At 39.1% G+C, this 17934-nt stretch overlaps 1 protein-coding gene across 1 annotated transcript in view; it reads left to right on the forward strand.

Annotated features, from left to right (window-relative positions):
- Positions 1-17934, forward strand: part of GRIN3A (glutamate ionotropic receptor NMDA type subunit 3A) — a 148731-nt gene that overhangs the window by 50031 nt on the left and 80766 nt on the right. The window contains exon 2 of the mRNA XM_019665742.1: positions 1187-1791. Within this exon, the coding sequence (XP_019521287.1) occupies positions 1187-1791 (605 nt within the window). The remainder of the gene's footprint in view (positions 1-1186; positions 1792-17934) is intronic.

Consider the following 17934-nt stretch of genomic DNA (forward strand, 5'->3'; position numbering starts at 1 on the left):
TGAAGCCTCTTAGCCATTAATATCACACACGGATGACTTAATCACTTCCCAAAGGCCCCACTTCCTCATAAAATCACATTGGGCATTAGTATTTCAACATATGAATTGGGGGAAGCACAAACATGCAGATCATAGCACCACATATATTAGAAGTTCTTCCTCAGGGGCTAGAAGTTTAGGAAACTGATGCATCCATTTTCTACACCATTCTTATACAACTACCTGCTATTAATTTTAAAGGAAAGCAAAGGTAATTTCTTTCAGTTATTTCACCTGAGAGAAAAACTTACCAAACAGGTGAATAACAGCAATTGTTAGAAATGGGATGCATAAAGGGAACTGTCTGTGAGGAAGTAGACAAGACCGATAAAAATTTAAGACCAAATGTATGTATGGTTGTGTCACTGATGCGACCCGTGCACCAAACGAGCACTCCTGACTCGTCAGCCAGGAGTCTACCGAGAGGGTACCTGAGAGGATTGGGTGGGAGACTGGAAAAGAAAGAGACTAGAGACGAAAGCTGGGGACAGGAGGTCCACCCAATGCTGATAGCAGAGAGTGGCCCCATTTATTGTTTACACACAGCTTTCATAGCAAAAGTAACTTTTCTTAGGTAGGGGGGTTTTGGGAACTTGAGGGAATAGTCCCCTACTCCCAGGGAACACCTCCCCCGGGGCTTTCCATAGGGTGGGGAAGAAATCTTCCCAGGGTGAAAGCAAAACATAACAAGCAGAAACTCTTAATAGGATGGCATTCCACTCTGTAGCTTTCAAGGCCGTTGGCTGTTTTCTCCTCAGCGGCCAACCTTCCCACGCTGCTCACCCGGACCTGAGAGCCTGTCAGCCTGCCAGCTTTTAAGCTTAACCCTTACTGCAAACCTCCAGCTCTCTGGCTTAACCCTTACTACAAGCCTCCGGCTCCCTACATGTCACCCCTACCATTTACACCAAGAACTATCTGCCATCTGATACCCTTAGCAAAAACTATCATGAAGTCAGTTGTAAGGACTCAGTAATTCCATTAGACAGGAAACACGGCTTTCCAAATTATGAGAATTTTATCCCAGAGGCATTGGAATATCACAGGGAAAAATAAGGGATTTAGCCTCATAAGAAAACAAAATACCTTCTGTTATAATCTTTGGCCGATGCTTTCTAATTCTTCTTTTTCATATCTTTAAATACAGAATCCCCTGCACCTACAACTGAGTTTAGAAAATTCCTTAAGTTCTGATGCTGATGTCACTGTCTCAATCCTGACCATGAACAACTGGTACAATTTTAGCTTATTGCTGTGCCAGGAAGACTGGAACATCACCGACTTCCTCCTTCTCACCCAGAATAATTCCAAGTTCCACCTCGGGTCTGTCATCAACATCACCGCCAACCTCTCCTCCACCGAGGACCTCCTAAGCTTCCTGCAGGTCCAGCTTGAGAGCGTTAAGAACAGCACACCCACCATGGTGATGTTTGGCTGCGACATGGAAAGTATCCGGCGGATTTTTGAAATGACCACCCAGTTTTGGGTCATGCCCCCGGAGCTTCACTGGGTGCTGGGGGACTCCCAGAATGTGGAGGAACTGAGGACAGAGGGTCTGCCCTTGGGGCTCGTTGCCCATGGAAAAACAACACAGTCGGTCTTTGAGTACTATGTACAAGACGCCATGGAACTGGTTGCGAGAGCTGTAGCCACAGCCACCATGATCCAGCCAGAACTTGCTCTCATTCCCAGCACAATGAACTGCATGGACGTGGAAACTGCAAATCTCACTTCAGGACAATATCTGTCAAGGTAGGAGGCAAGGCCCGGGTCACATTTCCATTCATGGGCTGTGACGGGAAGTAAAATTTCCCTCTCTGTCTCCTTGGCCACAATCTTGACTCTGAATAACTTGAAACTCTAATAATATTTCTGAGAGGTTTTCTGGTTACATAAGGCTATTATTTCATGATCTGTCATCTGGAATTTGATCTATAGACGTTTAGCACATGGTATATAGTAGGGAACACTCAGTCCTGCTTTTAAACCCTGGCTTAGTCCCTTACTTGTTGTATGTTCTTGGCAAGTTATTTAACAACTTTCAGCCTCAGTTTTCTAATCAGTAAACTAGGATAATATTGAATTGCTTGATATATTATAATAAAGGTACCATGAAATTATATATGCAAAGTACCTAACACTGTGCTTGGCTCGTAGTAAATAACAAATATTTCTATCCCTGCCCATATTTTCCCATATCGACAGACTTGGAAAAAAACCTCTCTAACTCTATACAGAGAAAAAAAGTCAAGCAGGAAATAGACTATTCTCTCTCCTCCCAGGCGTTGATGCTTAAGGCAGTGTAGAGTAGTAGTGAAAGTTATAGACCCTGGAGAGCCAGACTCTGAACTTGAATTTTAGCTCCGCCACTTACTACTTGTGTGACTTGGTCAACTTCTCTGAGACTTAGTTTCCTATGTTCTATATCCATTTATATTATCAATAGATCGTACTATCCATGAAGTCATTATAACAGACAGATGGATAGATACATAGAAAGATAGAATGAACAAAAAACTTACAGAAAATTATTATATATATTATATTATATTATATTATATTACGTGTTTGTGTGTATTTTTTTAACTTAGGAACCTTTCCTCTCTAGTTCCTCAGCCTGGCTCAGAAGCTATAATGAAAAAAGCCTATTTAAATTAAAGAATAACCCATTTTATAGAAATGGTTTTCATGATCCCCAGAAGATGAAGATTATCCTTAAAGGGTATTTTATTGGGGCCTAGATTTTTTTCTGAAAAGGACCACCTGCGGTCAGAGAGGCCAAATCAGAGAATTATTGCTCTTTCAGAGGTGAAGGCTCAGCTCTTCAGAGGCGAAGGCCAAGCCCCGTCTTTGAAAAAGACATGATTATTTGATGAAAGGTCAGAAGGTCCGAGCATTTACATTTAATTTTATATACGTGGATTGAACACCTACTATGTAAGGCAACATGCTAAATACCATGTATATGGCAGGTATAAGCACAGCCTATGCACTATATAAAGAATGCTGTTAATAAAGTAAAATAATCAAAAATTCATTTATTAGTGATCTATTAGTGATAAAATTAGATGTTCTACCATAATTTGACATTTCCATTTTTTTCTATTTTCAAATGAATGTCCACAAGATTAAATTCTATGCATACTTTTATTTTACAGCCACTGTCCAGATTTAATGTACTGTTTTTGAATATCGTTGTGGCTCAAAATTTTATCTAGGATAAGAAACATTCTCCTTTATAATGAAAATATAAGCAAAGCTTTTATTTATAATGTAAAATAGACATTATTTTGAAAGGACAATTGGAAACAGCAGACAGGAAAAACCACTTGTGAAAACTACATTGAGTTAGCATCTTCCTGTCTCATGTGAAATGGAGAGTGTAAGGAAAATGATTCTGTTCGATCTTAAAAATACTTAGAAACTACAGGAAGAAATATTTGTTGACTTAGGTTGTCTATACCTTAGGGATTCATTTTATCAAGATCAAACTGATCTTTCTGGTTCCTCAAGATTTAATTTATGTTTAAGTTACATGCCCCCTTCCACAAGGATCCCACAGCACTTTCTACATGAAATTATATGATGATGGTACTTAGCCTGTTCCACCATCATTATTTGTCTGTGTCTGACTCCTGAACTAAAATATAAACTCTATTATGTGGAAATATTATTATTCAGCCTATTTTTTTAAATTAGGGAGCAGTGTGTTTTCCCAGGACCCATCAGCTCCAAGTCAAGTAGTTGTTTCAATCTAATTGTGGAAGGCACATCTCAGGGGCCCATGTGGGAATCGAACCGGCAACTTTGGTGTCATGAGCACTGTGCTCTAACCAACTGAGCTAACTGGCCACCCCATATTCAGCCTAGTTTAATACCTAGCATATAGCAATCATTTAACAGACCTTTATTGAAATTAATATTTAATAAAAGGATATTTTCTATTATATTTATATCCTATACCAAATGTAGCTATAGAAGAAAAATGAGTGGTTGATAGATAAACAAAATTTTGTCTAAATTAAAAACATAGTTTTTGAGTTTTTTTCATTTACCTAGATGCCATCTAGTTTTCTTCTGTTCTTTTTTTTTTTTTTTTTAATGAAATGCTAGGTGAGTGGATAACTTTTGCCCTTGCGGCTATGTCCACATGTTTATTCCACACACTTTAAAGCTGTCAAAGAAGAGTGTGAGGTTTGGAGCCCGGCAGCTATTCACAATGTGTAAGGGTCAGTGACGATATTTTCACCTCCATGAATGTGTTTGAGAATGAACACAAAGAACTTCAGGAAACATGCCCAGGATTTCTTAAACTCCCTGAGGAATGCAGTCAAAGAGAAAGTTTCAAAGTGTTCAGGAGAAGGTCAAGGAAGTGGGCAAAACCCTGAACGAAGTCTTTATGATGAATAACTGAAAAGCTGCCTTAAGCTATAAACCATCTGTGCATTTTTCATCATCTTTATTGATTTTGTTGAATACAGTATTTTAGAAAGTTCGTTATTTTCAGTCCATAAGTCACATCTGCATACAGTAATTTTCTTAATTGTTCCTGAATTTTGTGAGGCTGACCCCACTTCCTCAGTGCATAATGCAAGTCTTGAGGATAATGAGCCATGAATAGCAAGCGTCAAAGTTATGTAGGCTTTTCATTTCTCACGCAGTCATTTTCACTTTGGGCTGACAGAATTGTTAACATTTCTAAATGTTAATGAAATCACCAAAAGCACGGCTTTTTCAGCATAGGCTTTTAGACTAGAAAAATCATTGCTCATGGCAGACTAGATAGACATAATTACAGGTATAAAGGATTTTATTCTTTCTGGGCCCCCACATGCCAGAGCAAATGTCCATCACAATTAAATATAGACAAAACCATTTGGGGGACAAGTTCATAGTGTGATCTTTCACAATTTATTTGCAAGTTGTTTTATTAAATGTTAATTATTTGAAGCCATGAAATCCGATCTATTATTTGGTAATAACTTCATAAATACCTGTGTATGGGTAGTCTTATACAGCCAGTGACTATTTGTTGAACTAGGATGAAGTAGATTAAAAATGAAGATTTGTATCCTGCCATGTTGGAGCTGACAGCCTCCAGAGGAGGAGGTTGAAAAGTAAGTAAATGCTCATAAAACAAAGGGATATGTGATTCTTAAAAGAGACATGTTCAGATACATAGAGGAGAAAATAATGAACTCTTCTCAGAGACGTGATGAGGGAAAAACACTGGCATTGGATCTTGATAAATAAATAGAAGTTTTTTTGATTTGGAGCAAATTCACAGGCAATGCAAATTTACCAAGAGCTGAAAGAGAAATTGAGTGCAGTTGGAACACACATTGCATAGGAAGAGGATTTGACGTGATTCTGGAAAAGTAGTTAATTTGATAACATGCCACCCAGGGCTTGTATGCCAAGCTCAGGAGCTGGCATTTTATATACATACTGGATATCACTTGAATGGCAGAACATTAGCCATGACGTATTATAACATCATAATCCTGTACCAAATTAATCAAATACAGCAGTATAGCATAAAAGCCTTTCAAGTAATTTTTAAAAACCATTAGGCTATAACATTTTTTATTTCTCAAAATTGGTTTTAACCTTGCCCACATTTACTCCTTTATTGCATTTGAAACACCAGACTCTGGTGAAAATGAACAGGAGTTTGAAGACTTACCTACCATCTGATCCTAGGGTTAGCATGTGCCCATGCTTATCTGAATGCCTTGGGTGTTCATAAATCTATTTATACTGGAGAAAGAGCTCCCTGGGTGACTCCTAGCCTGGTCAAGGCAATTATCCTTTAAGAATTCCAAGAGTCTAGACACTGATAAACATCTTTTTACCCTTGGCCTGTGTATTCCCTTACCCTGTGGCTAATTAATCATTGTTCTTATAGTTATTGTAGCTTCTAAGTAGGATATCAAATCTTGCCTTTGTTTTTTGAGCAGCTTTTGCAGTTCAGTTCTGTATCAAGTAGGCAGTGATTAATTCATTTATTCATTCAGAAACATTTGTTGAAGCTTACTAATATTAGGCTAGGCCTTGGTTAATGCTAGAGACACAAAGAATAGAAGACAGAGTTTCCTACGCCCTGCTCTTAGGAAACTTACAAACCTCTTTTCTGTTCTCCAACTCAGAGAGGATATGCTCCTTTAATTATCTGTCATTTTTATCCGTTTTCTTTGACCTGTTATTCTTCATTGGGACAACACCCATTCTATCCTCTGGCATTGGCTGGTATTTTTAGGCCCCCTCCTTAGGTGTCCTTGAAGAATGGTCCAACATGCTAGAAACTTTTTTCCCTCCAAGTTATGTTTAGTTTTATGCTTGTATGGTTAAGCAATACCAAGATTCACTGGCCTTTCATTAATAGTAGATGCTGCTTTATTTATTGACTCTACACATAATATTCAGGATCTATTATGTAAGGTACTAGGGAGCCTCAGAAAAAAAGACTAAAACAAATATCCATTCAAAAATCCCATGGTATAAAGTGATGATGGTCCCCATTTGCTTCCTGAATAGTAGAAGAGTAACAGAAGAAATTGAGGCTGCATGATAGAATTGTAATTGGAGGTATTTCCATCCACCTTTACAATAATATACCAGCATTGTGACCCTGGCAAAATTATTTAATGTCTGGAAATTTTAATTTTCTGAACTATAAGGATATCTACCTTGAAAAGATAAGTGGTATGCCTAAGGTCATTCAGCTACTACTTTATAAGGGGAGATTTAAACGAATTCATCGGAAGTTTGAGGCTCTTTCAGAATTAATATTAACTTGCCTTAATTGGGATTCCATTAACATTGCAATTAATATTCTTTCAGCCGAAAGCCATATAAATCAGGAGGTATGATTACCCATGCATATGCATTCTTGTTCTAAGGACCTCTACTGAGCCAGACGAGTTAGCCTATATGTTTCAACAGGCACTGAAAAGAAATGCAATTGTCTTAAACATGGAAGCCGGGGTTTGGGTGCTGGAAACACTGGTTCCTTGGATCCCCAAGGAGAACCCATTGCTATGGGATGACCTGCTTTGTCCGGTTGTTACTCCTAGGTTAACTTTGAGCCAGGAGGTGTTATGAATCAGGCACCAACTCTTCTTAAGGTCTGTGTCTCCAGATGTTTGCTGTAGGAATCCCTGTCACAGGACTAATTTGGCTAAAATCCTTTGAATTTGCCCTTCCTTCTATGTCACTTAAGTCATTGCCAAGAGCTGAGTCTGAAATTTTCTCTAAGTCGTGGGGGCCTCAAATAAGGAGCAATGGACAAGTATATTTCATCAGGACCCTATTTTCATGATGTACCAGCTTAAATTTGCTTCATCTAGCAAACAGCAGGTATTCAACTGTGAAATTTCTCCAAAATTGGAGAGCTTCCAAGCTTTTATTTGTCTGAGCGGTAATTGTGTTCTTTGTTGACTCTTTTACTTTGTGTGCTCCTACTCTAAAAATTTGAAACTATGTCAAAAAAGAGATAGAGAGAGAGAGAGAGGGCAATACTGCAGTCCTACTCTGAATTCCAGATCTGTCTCTCGGAGCCACTTCAATCTCCAGCCCCTGTAATTCTGTGTATGGAGGCTTGACTGGTAAATAGTGCATAATGTCCCATTGGCAGGGCTATGCTAAGGGAAGGTATACCAACACCTGGCCTAGTGCTGGGGCCAAATTCAGAGAGCCAGAATGAATTAAGTGGGAGTATTACACGAAGCCTCCGGGAGCAATCCAAGGAGTGGGCACAGACCATACCTGTGGAGAAGAGTCAAGATTCATACCAAAAAGCAAAGGGGAAGGAAAACAACCAAAGGGTATGGAACAGATCTAACTGCCGTGTGGGTAAAAAACAGAAAAAAGTGCCAGCCTGCCGGTTGTACCACATGAAAGCAGAAAAACGGGAATGCTCTATCCACATGTCTGAGTTTTTGGTGTAGTGACCCCCTCACACACACTCAGTCACACAGCCCAAACTTTGTATTAAAATAGGACCCAATCACATAGATTAGTATTTTTCTCTTCTTGGGAAAAAAAGTCAAAAAGGATAGGAGTTCTCCTTCTCTTCTACAGTTCCACCTGTAAGTAACTGAATTGTGCAGATATTGGCAAATGATTCATATATATGTTCATATATACATTTAATGTTATTGAATTGCTATTGTCCATTAATGGATAGAAACCTATTTTAAAAGGTGAGCTTTGTAAGCTGCTTTTTAAAATGATGCAATCGCTGATTACAATGTGTGGGGCCTTCTGCTCTGAAGATTGAAATTTAGCCATTTCTCATTCCTATTAAATTCCTTATCATCAGAAAGGTTTTCCATTGAACTAATTTCTATTATTGACACTATCCATGATTCAGGGAGAAATGTGTTGGACTTTTAATGCTTTGAGCAATCTATAAATTGCAAATGCAAATATTTCCTGGCTGATTAAGCCCTGTTCTTCTGGCAGAGTGATGAAGAGATCTTTTTAAGAGCTACGTGACTGATCTGAGCAGAAGACAGGTGTTTAATTGCATTTACCCCGCACACATTACTGAGCAGTTACTCTGGCCAGGCACTGTGTTTTGCCTAAGATCCAAAGATGACTCAGTGAGATAGGTGCTTAGGTGAACAGTGAAGCCTCTTCCAGCTTGACAGCCTGCAGTGTTATGAAGCAGAGCAGCGGGAAAGGGAAGGTTCGTTCATTCCTAACAGCAACTCTGGAAGAGACTGTTCTCGAAATATAGAGAATGGCAAAATCCATGCCTCTGAGGAGGCCTAGAGTGGCAACAGCAACAACAACAACAAACAAATAGTTATGTTAACTAGGGATAGTCAATAGCTGATTTAAGACAAAATTTCTTACAACAGGATGGAATATTATGTCCTTTGTACAAAGTCAACCGAAAGGAAGAGAAAGAGGGAGAGGAAGAGAGAAGATAAAATTCAGAAAAATAAAATATGAGAAAGAACATTAAAAGCATAATGAGGGGCCGGCCGAGTGGCTCGTTGGTTAAGAGAGGCTTAAGACTCCAGCTCTGAGCAGCAGGGCCCCAGTTCGGATCCCACATGAGGGCCAGTGACACTGCCCTCTACAGCTAAGATGGTGAACAACAGCTCGACCTGGAGCTGGGCTGCCGTGAGTCGCAAGCGACGGTGTAAGCTGCAGTGGGGCTGCAGTGGGCTGCCATGAGCTACCATGAGTGGCCAGCAGCCGGCGTGAGCTGCCATAAGCACCCTGAGTGGCCGTCCAATGACCAGCAAGCGACTGCCTCACCCTGGAAGAGCGCAATGATAATACCAACATGGGCCAGTGAAGCGATGTCCTCCACAACTAGACTGAAGAACAAAAGGACAGCAACTTGTCTGTTCCCCTTCCCAATTCCCCAATGTCGTTCCCCTCCCCCAATTCCCCAATAAAATCTAAAAAGAAAAAAAAAGGCATAATGAGATAACCGTAGATTAACCCACATGCCAAAAACTGTGCGAATATTGGAGGAAGGGGAAATAAGCTAGAACCTGAGGAAGAAACATAAAATGAGAATAATTTAGGGAATAAGAGGGATTAGGGGAAAAGTCTTGAAGAATTAAGAAAAATCACACACATGGATTAAAATACAAACATAAAGTATAAATAATAATTCAGACAACTGGAGATCTATGGGGGCTGTGAAAGATCAGAATTGGGTATAAATTTTCTAAAAGACATGAGATTATCCAAAGAGAGAATAGTTTGGATCTCCTCAATCATAAAGAACAGAAAAAAAAATGTTAAGTATGAGCTGATACAGAGTTCCCAAAGGGGAAAATTAATTTTACGGCTTTACAGAGCAAAAAACATTCCCATGTACAGATATGATTAATGGAAGGCAACAATATGGGAAAAAAGCAAGATAAGAGGACAATTTAATAAGACATAAAAAAGCAATGCAGTAGTGTACAGCTGTGGAGGATGTGAGGTTTTGATTGGAAGATTCGTTACAAGATTGTAGGTATGAATCACACGAAGAAAAGATGGGATTTCTGAATATCAATGGAACTCTTTCCAACTCTCCTCCCCTCTTTACAGAAAAAGAATGGGAGACTTTGGGATTATTCCTTGGTCTTATACTAAAAGGGCTTTCTTAAGCTTTTCCACTGCAGTCAATAGATCCGGAGCTAAATTAAACATAACCGAGGCATAAATATTTAGATTCAGTGCATAGGAGCAAGTAAACCTGACAAGAATTAGGTGGTGCTGGTGGGAGGAGTGTTGGCGAGAATGTCTCCATAGCCAAAGATTTCTAATCAGGCAAAGGCAGAATAATCACAAATAAGTTCTCACAGGCTAAGACATTTTATAGAGCTTTATGGATGATGAACAAATCTCTCATTCTTCAGGGGGAAAATATTAAAAATGATGAGCTGATCGTAGGAAAAGAAATTCAGCTAACTTTTCAAGATATAATTGAATGAGAATACAGATTTTTTTTTAATTATATGAAGAAAGCTCCCAAAAGGAAAAATAAATTGTAAGGCTTTACAGGGCAAAATACTAGATAGTCTCATGTACAGATAAGATTAATGAAAGACAACAATATGGGAAAAGAGCAAAGATAACAGGACAATTTAATAAGAAATGAGAGATGCAGATATACAATGAGACAAGTTGGTGAGTGAAAAAAGACCCAACTAGAAATAAATATACAACTTATAAACAACTGGGCATGGAAGAAAACACATGGAGATGATGATGTATTGAAACAGCACAGACAGATTTATGTGTCTCCAAAATGCAGACTGGAAACAATGGCATTATTATATAGAACTAGTTCGAAAGCAAGAAAAGTTACAAATTTATAATAAATATAAAAATATAAATATTAGTAAAACGATATGCTGTATAAAATAGAGGAAAAATCAGGAGGCAACAAGCCTTAAACTCTTTAAGAACTTGATATTATTTGTAGTGGGAGATTTTTTTTTTAACTTTAATAAATTTCAGTAAATTTAGAGTTGGGAAGATATCCGTACATGTTCAGATTTGAGTAAATTTTAGCAAGTTTTAAGAAAGTTAAAATAGTTCATGAATAATATAATTAATCGGGTAAGTGAAGATAAACACTGCAGTGAACATTCTATTATTAAAGAAGAATATATGAACACAAGTATGTCCTCATCCAAGAAAACTAGCAGTGGGGGAGATCTAGGAAGAAGGAATTAACACAACAAAAACAAAATTCACTGAGGAGAAATGCTTAAATTAGTATAAATGCTATATGCGATTCTATAGCAACAAATTCCTAGAAGAAGACCATTTGCCAAAGTTGACCCACAGAAATGGAAAGCCTAATAGAAGAGATTGGAAAAGTGATTAAAACAATTCCAGTTTTTTTGAAGCGCCGGGCCCAGATGGTTTTACCACTGACTCCTACAAATTCAACGGGAGAACAAAACACTGAACAGTTCAGTTGACATTGATCTACAACATTTCTTATGAAAGTTCTGTGCTTTCTGTACTTTTAAGAGCACCTTTGGTTCCACTTTGAAAATAAGACAATAAAACTGCTCTCAAATGAATTATAGGGGGAGAGTATAATGAGATTTATTAATTTGCTTTTTAATTGCCGTACAATGAGTTAAAGGAACTTCCACAAGTTCTCTTGTCCACGTCCACACCTTCTGCCTCTGGGCCTTACTTTCTCTCTGCCTTCTCCATGTCCACGCTCCTCTCATAGCAAGAGCATCACCCTTACTTGCACCTTACCGCACCATTCCTTTCTGCCCCTCAAGGGCATTGTCCCAGGAATTCTACTCCTTCTCTCCTACACTAATAATTTTTCTATTTTTACTGGATCATTCCCATCAACATAAAATCCTATCCTTTTATATACATCATACACATACATGTATGTTTACACACACACACGCGTGCGCACACACACACACACACACACACACGTTTGTCTACTTGATTTTTCCCCTCCACCACTATTTTATTTACAGCATCATCCCCTAAAGAGTGATATCTGGTTTTCTCTTCCCAGTATCCCTTGCAGCATTAGGTTGCAACACTTCACTGAAATTACTCTAATGAAATCCAGTGGCCTACACATTTCTAAAGCCAATGGTCAGTTCTCAGTCGTGGTATTTGATGGGTTAGAAGCATTTGACAGTCGATCACTATCTCCCCTTTGAAACATCTCTTTGTACCTGGCTTCTAGAACACAACACAGCCTGCTTTTCTCCTACTTTTCTCTGTGTCTGGTTACTTCTCAGTTGCCTTTGGTAGTTGTGCCTCACCTGTACCACCTCCATATGATGGGGTGCCCTGGATTTATTCCATGGACTTCTTCTCATCTACAAATACTCACATTGTGACTTCATTTGGTCTCCTAAAATACCATGTATAGAGTGATGCCTCCCAAGCTAGTATTTCCAGTCCAGACCTCTTCCTGAACTCCAGGTGATCTCCAACTACCTATTTGACATCTCCAGTTGGATGTCTATAAGTTATCTCCAACTTAACATTAGCAAAATTGAGCTCTTGGTAGTCCTCACCCACCTCAAACTGGATTCTCTTACAGTTTTCTTAATGGCAACTCCATCTCTTCAATTACTCAGGGCAAAAACTTTGGTGCCATCTGTGCCTCTCCTTTTCCTAGCAACCGTATCTTGAGACATCAGCAAATCCTGTCGGTTCCAGCTTCAAAAGATGTCGAGATCCAACTCATTCTTCCCAACTCCACTGCTGCCACATCACCACCACTTTTTGTCTGGGTGTTTGAAACAGCCTCCCAACTCGTCTTTCTGCTCTTGTCTCTTTTTTAGTCCATTCTCAACACAGCACTGTGATGATCCTGTCAAAATGTAAACCATATCACATCGCTTCTCTGCTCAAAACCCACCGTGGCTTTTTGTCTCATGTAGAGAAGAAACAAAGGCCTTGTAAAATCCTATTTCCCCAACTCCCACTCCCTGTAAGTTTCTTCTGACCTCATCTTCAACTCTCCTGCCCTTCTCTCTTGTGGCTTGTCCTTAAACATACCAGGTACAATCCCACCTCCAGGTCTTGTTGCTCCCAATAGAGGGAATGCTCTTTGCCCTGACATCCTCCTGATTGAAAAAGTGATGAAAAAGACATTAAAGCTGAAAAAAGAAATTCCCTTTCTTCAGCTCTTTACTCAAATATCACCTTCTCATAGAGGCCATTTTGGCCTCTCTAGTCGAAAATTCCACCCCACTACCACCAACCCTGACACATCTTACCTCCTAACCTGCTTAATTTTTCCTCCTTTGCACTTAGCAGTATCTAACACCCCATATGTATTACCTATATATAATATTTATTATGTCTTCTTGAATAGACTATAAGCTGCATATATTGTTGTGTTTTGTTCATCATTCTATCCCCCCAGCCCCTAGAACAGTGCCTAGCACACCTAGCACATCATGAGTATTGTTAAATGAATCAATGATTGAATGGGTGATATGTTGTTTTGTTAATATCTTTTTTGATTTGTTTTAATGAGCAAGAAAGCTCTTTAACAAGTTTTGTGCACAAATGTGGCTTTTAAAATATATCTTAAGTATATTTAAACACCGATCTTACCTATGCTGTGCACTGTCCCAAAAATATTTTTTACATAATTTGCAAAGTGCAAATTTTATCTCTGCTCCTATACAAATCAACACTTTCTTAATTAGTGGCATAATTGGGAATTTTTACTAAAGTAATAAATTACCTCACTGCAAATTAACTAATGAGCTTCATTCTTTTGAGCAGAGTGGTATATTGGGAGGTTTGCTGATTAAAAAAAGAAACATGTGTGTCTGAACTGCTTTGTTATATAGTCCCCATGTGCAAAGGAGCAGTGCTAAACTAGGTTCTCACTTATAAAGTAAGATCCAGACCCTTATCATACCATGACAAAGCTATTGTCATGTTCCTCTAAGTGGTCTCTTGGTCACCATCTCTTCCTTCATTATATGCATTTTACCCGTTTCCAGATCAATATTACTAATGCAGATTTCTGGTTGTATCATTACTGTGCTCAGAAATCTTCACAGCCACCGCCCCCCCCCCCGCCCCCTGCCTCCTATTAAATAGTAAAATCTAATCCCATACAATGGACACGCAAAGCTTCTATAATCTAGTTGCAATTTGCTTTTCCTGTATTATTTTCTCATACTTCTATACCCTGCTCTGCAATTAGATTGTTGTGCTTACCACCCCGTTATATTTTCCACCACCTTACCTTTTCTCATAATGTCCCCGAATCTGGAAGACTTATTTAGCATTCGTATCTAGGCTGGAGTGGCGTGCGATCACACAGTCCCTGTGACCCAGGCTCTAAATTTCCATCTAAAAAATTCGAGATTACTTTCCCCCTTTTATACACTCACATTACTCAATGGGCTTATACAGAAATGATATTCAACTATTAATAAATACTCCAGATCTTATTTATATGAGCTTCCATCCAGCCAAGTTTTACACATTCTTAGTATGGTTTGTGAACTAAATGCAACCCTGTGCATTTGGCTCTCTTAAAATCACTACTTTTTTTGGAACTCTGGCAGTGGGCCCTAGACAAAGGCCTTCCCAGACCATGTGGTCACTAAGGATTTTGTGCGGGCTTCAGACAAAGACATTCCTGGACTGTATGGTCAGCAAGACCCGCGTTTGATGTTTCCAAATTCCTACCTCACCTGGGAGCCAGTCAGGAACTGGCACAATGACCATATATAGCCCCGAGTCCCACCCGGGTCGAAGCTCAGCCTCTGGATGTGACTCCGCTGAGCCAGTGCCGGCATTAATAAAAGTTGTTTCCCACGCCTTGGTGTCCTGTCTCGTTGTCTGGGTTCCCCGCAACAGAACTATGTATCTCTTGATGATGCACCTTCTGTCCACTTCTACCGCTATTATCTTAGCCCTTATTATCTTAAGCCCCTTGTGAAACAAGCATAAAGAGAGGAAGACAGGAAGCCAGAGGGGAGAAGGAGCATTAGTCCTCACATCAGAAACCACTCAGCCCCCTCCTCCTTCCAAACCATTCCCTAACAGCTAGGGCAGAAAATCTTTCTAAAATCAAATCTGATGATCATGTGTCTCCACAGGTGTCTCCTCGGTGGCTCTCCATTACCTTCATCGTGGCCTCAGCCCTTTTGTAATTCACTTTCCACCCTCAGCTCCAGCCTTGTTTCTCACTGCGGGTCCTCAGACGGCTTGCCCTCTGTCTCCAGCTTTTGCACACCCGTCTCCCTGGACTGACAGCGTCATCCCCAGGTTTTCTTCCTGGCTAATGGTAGTGCCTTCAAGACTCAGCTCCAGCACCTCTTGCTCCTAAGAAGCCTTCCTCGTCAGCCCTAGAGTAAAATGTGCAGGTGCTCCGCTCTCTGCTCCAGTGGCGCCCAGGTTTACCTCTATTATGAAGCTCGTTACAATGCTTTAGACTTGCCTGTTCACTTTGCTTTCTCCCAATTCCTAGGCTTTGAGCTCTTTGGGAAAATGAGTGTGTCTTTCATCTCTATTACTCCAGTGCTAAAAATAGTACCTGGTATTTGTATCTGTTTCTCTTGCCAATAATACTATTCCCTGATTTTTCTTTTTCTTGTTCATCCAGGAAGAGACCAGGGCAAGATAAAAAAGAACATGGTAGAATTTGATTTCAGCAAAACCAGGATTTCAACGTTTAATTTTTTAACACACTGGGCATTGAAACTTTGCTACACATTGTCATTGCATTACAAAGAATGCGAAGTGCAACAATAAAAGCTATCAATGAGATCATTTTAATTTACCCTCACCATAAAACTGAAAATAAAATAGACAGTAATAATCTATCATAAGTAGAGATTCTCTGAGACCCAGTATCTTGGTGCCAACCGCATAGTGAAATAAGACTGGATTTTCTGGTCTGGGGAAACTGAAGACATTTAGGTCCTGATTGATTGGCCTTTCTGTGACAAACGATGCCTCAGAGTCAACTGAGCATTGTGTTCAGTCAGGGCCATCTTGAATGTTATTTAACACCCATAATGCGGAAAGATTTTACTGGAATAAGGGAGTTATGTGATCGCTGAAAGATTTCTGATGATGTCTAGTGCCTTCTTTTCTGAGATCATTTAAGTATAGTTTTATTCATTGGTAGTCTTTCAAGAGTACACCCAGTTAACAATCTATAATCATTAAGCCCCAAATATTCTTAAAATAATGAAGGGCTCCTCTTTCTACAACTTTACTTTCCCAGTCACTAAATTAGCTAAATGAAATTAACCTATTTATTACTAACAATTTTATTCCCTAAGTAATGTAAGTGTGTGTGTGTGTGTGTGTGTGTGTTGTGTGTTTCTTGACAAATCTATACGTATTGGGTTGTCGGAAAAGTCATGACATATTTTTTCTTTGTTTTTCATTGCAAAAATGCGTCATGACTTTTCCAACAAACCAATAGGTTGCTCATCAGAAACACAATTGTAGTTGTCCTTTCCTTCTAGTACCTAGGTAATTCTCAATTGATCAATCTGTATATTTTAGTGATTTAGATCCCTACTTCTCTAAAGAAGCAGAAAACTCTCTAAAAGTCTAGGATAACTGAGACTTCATTACTTGTTGCAAAATAGAATTCATTTTAAGTGGTAGAGTCCCAGTGGGGAATGCTAACATGAATAATAATCATTACATGCAATCTACCAAAATGAGTAGTTTCATTGCATTTAGTGTTAGTATAGCATCTTCAAATGTGATTTACATTTATATCTCTAATGAAAATTAATACATCCTTCACACTTTCTGATTTTTCTGTCTCCCTTCTATGGCAGCATAACGTCTCACTACTTGTATTTGCATTTGTAAATTACTGAGTAATGTTTGTGGCAGGCAGAGTTCATCCGGATGTGTTTTGCTCAGAGCCTAGGCTTGTATCATCTGACTCCTCAAAAAAATCTTCTGTGGTACTTTCCACATTTCAGTTTAATTCCTTTTCACTTGAAATGCCTCTTGAGTACCCTCTAGGAGTTTATCATAATGTAGTACTTTGCGTCTCCAATGAGAAAAGTTCCACTAGGATGTGAAAGTGACCTGGGAAACAGCCTTGATTGAAAAATTTGAATGACATTAAATAATAACTACCATATCTGGGATGATTGTTCTATGTCAGAAGGTGTGGTATGTGCTTTACGTTCATTATTTCCAACCCTTATAATGGAGGAAGTATTATCTTTCCCATTCGCTGATTATGAAACTGAAGCTTAGAGTTTAGTAAATTGTCCAAGGACAATGCTAGAAGGTGGCTGGACCAATATTGAAATACAGGTGTCTCTGATGTCAAGTCTGGGCTTTTATTCTGATACAAGGCCGTAATTAAGAGTACAGAGGTGCCACAAACTTACATGTTACCTCTTATTGTCTTATCTTCCCAGATTCAAGAAAGACAGAGGCTCTGACCAAGTGTTTTCCTGCCTCGCTAACAGTGCCCTCCCTGGTTCACAGGGTTGGGAATCAATGTATCATTCAGTTGGTAATTTTCCTTTCTTTGACTTCTGGCAGAAGCTCTCTCTAGAGCCAGAGCCAGCTGTTTTTCTCTAATGACTTAAAGAAAGGGTAGCCTGAGGCTATGTGGAGAGCTGCAAATCTATTTATTATCTTTTTCTTTATTCTATGGATGATAGCCAACAGGCAGCTTTAACTGGCCTCATGGGGACAGGTGTGTTGATTGTTTCCACTCTGCCAAGAGAAACACTGGTAACAAGATTTGGCTGTTTTCTAGAATTATGAATGCAATTTTTAAACAATTATAAAAGTATATGTATACCTACCAAGACTCATTCCTCACACCAAAAAAAAATTTGTTGAGCTGATTTCGTTGCAATTGAATGTAGTGAACAGTAAAAATGAGACATGTTAAAGATACTGAGA

This window comes from Hipposideros armiger, unplaced genomic scaffold (assembly GCF_001890085.2).
Source record: "Hipposideros armiger isolate ML-2016 unplaced genomic scaffold, ASM189008v1 scaffold_451, whole genome shotgun sequence".
NCBI lineage: Eukaryota > Metazoa > Chordata > Mammalia > Chiroptera > Hipposideridae > Hipposideros > Hipposideros armiger.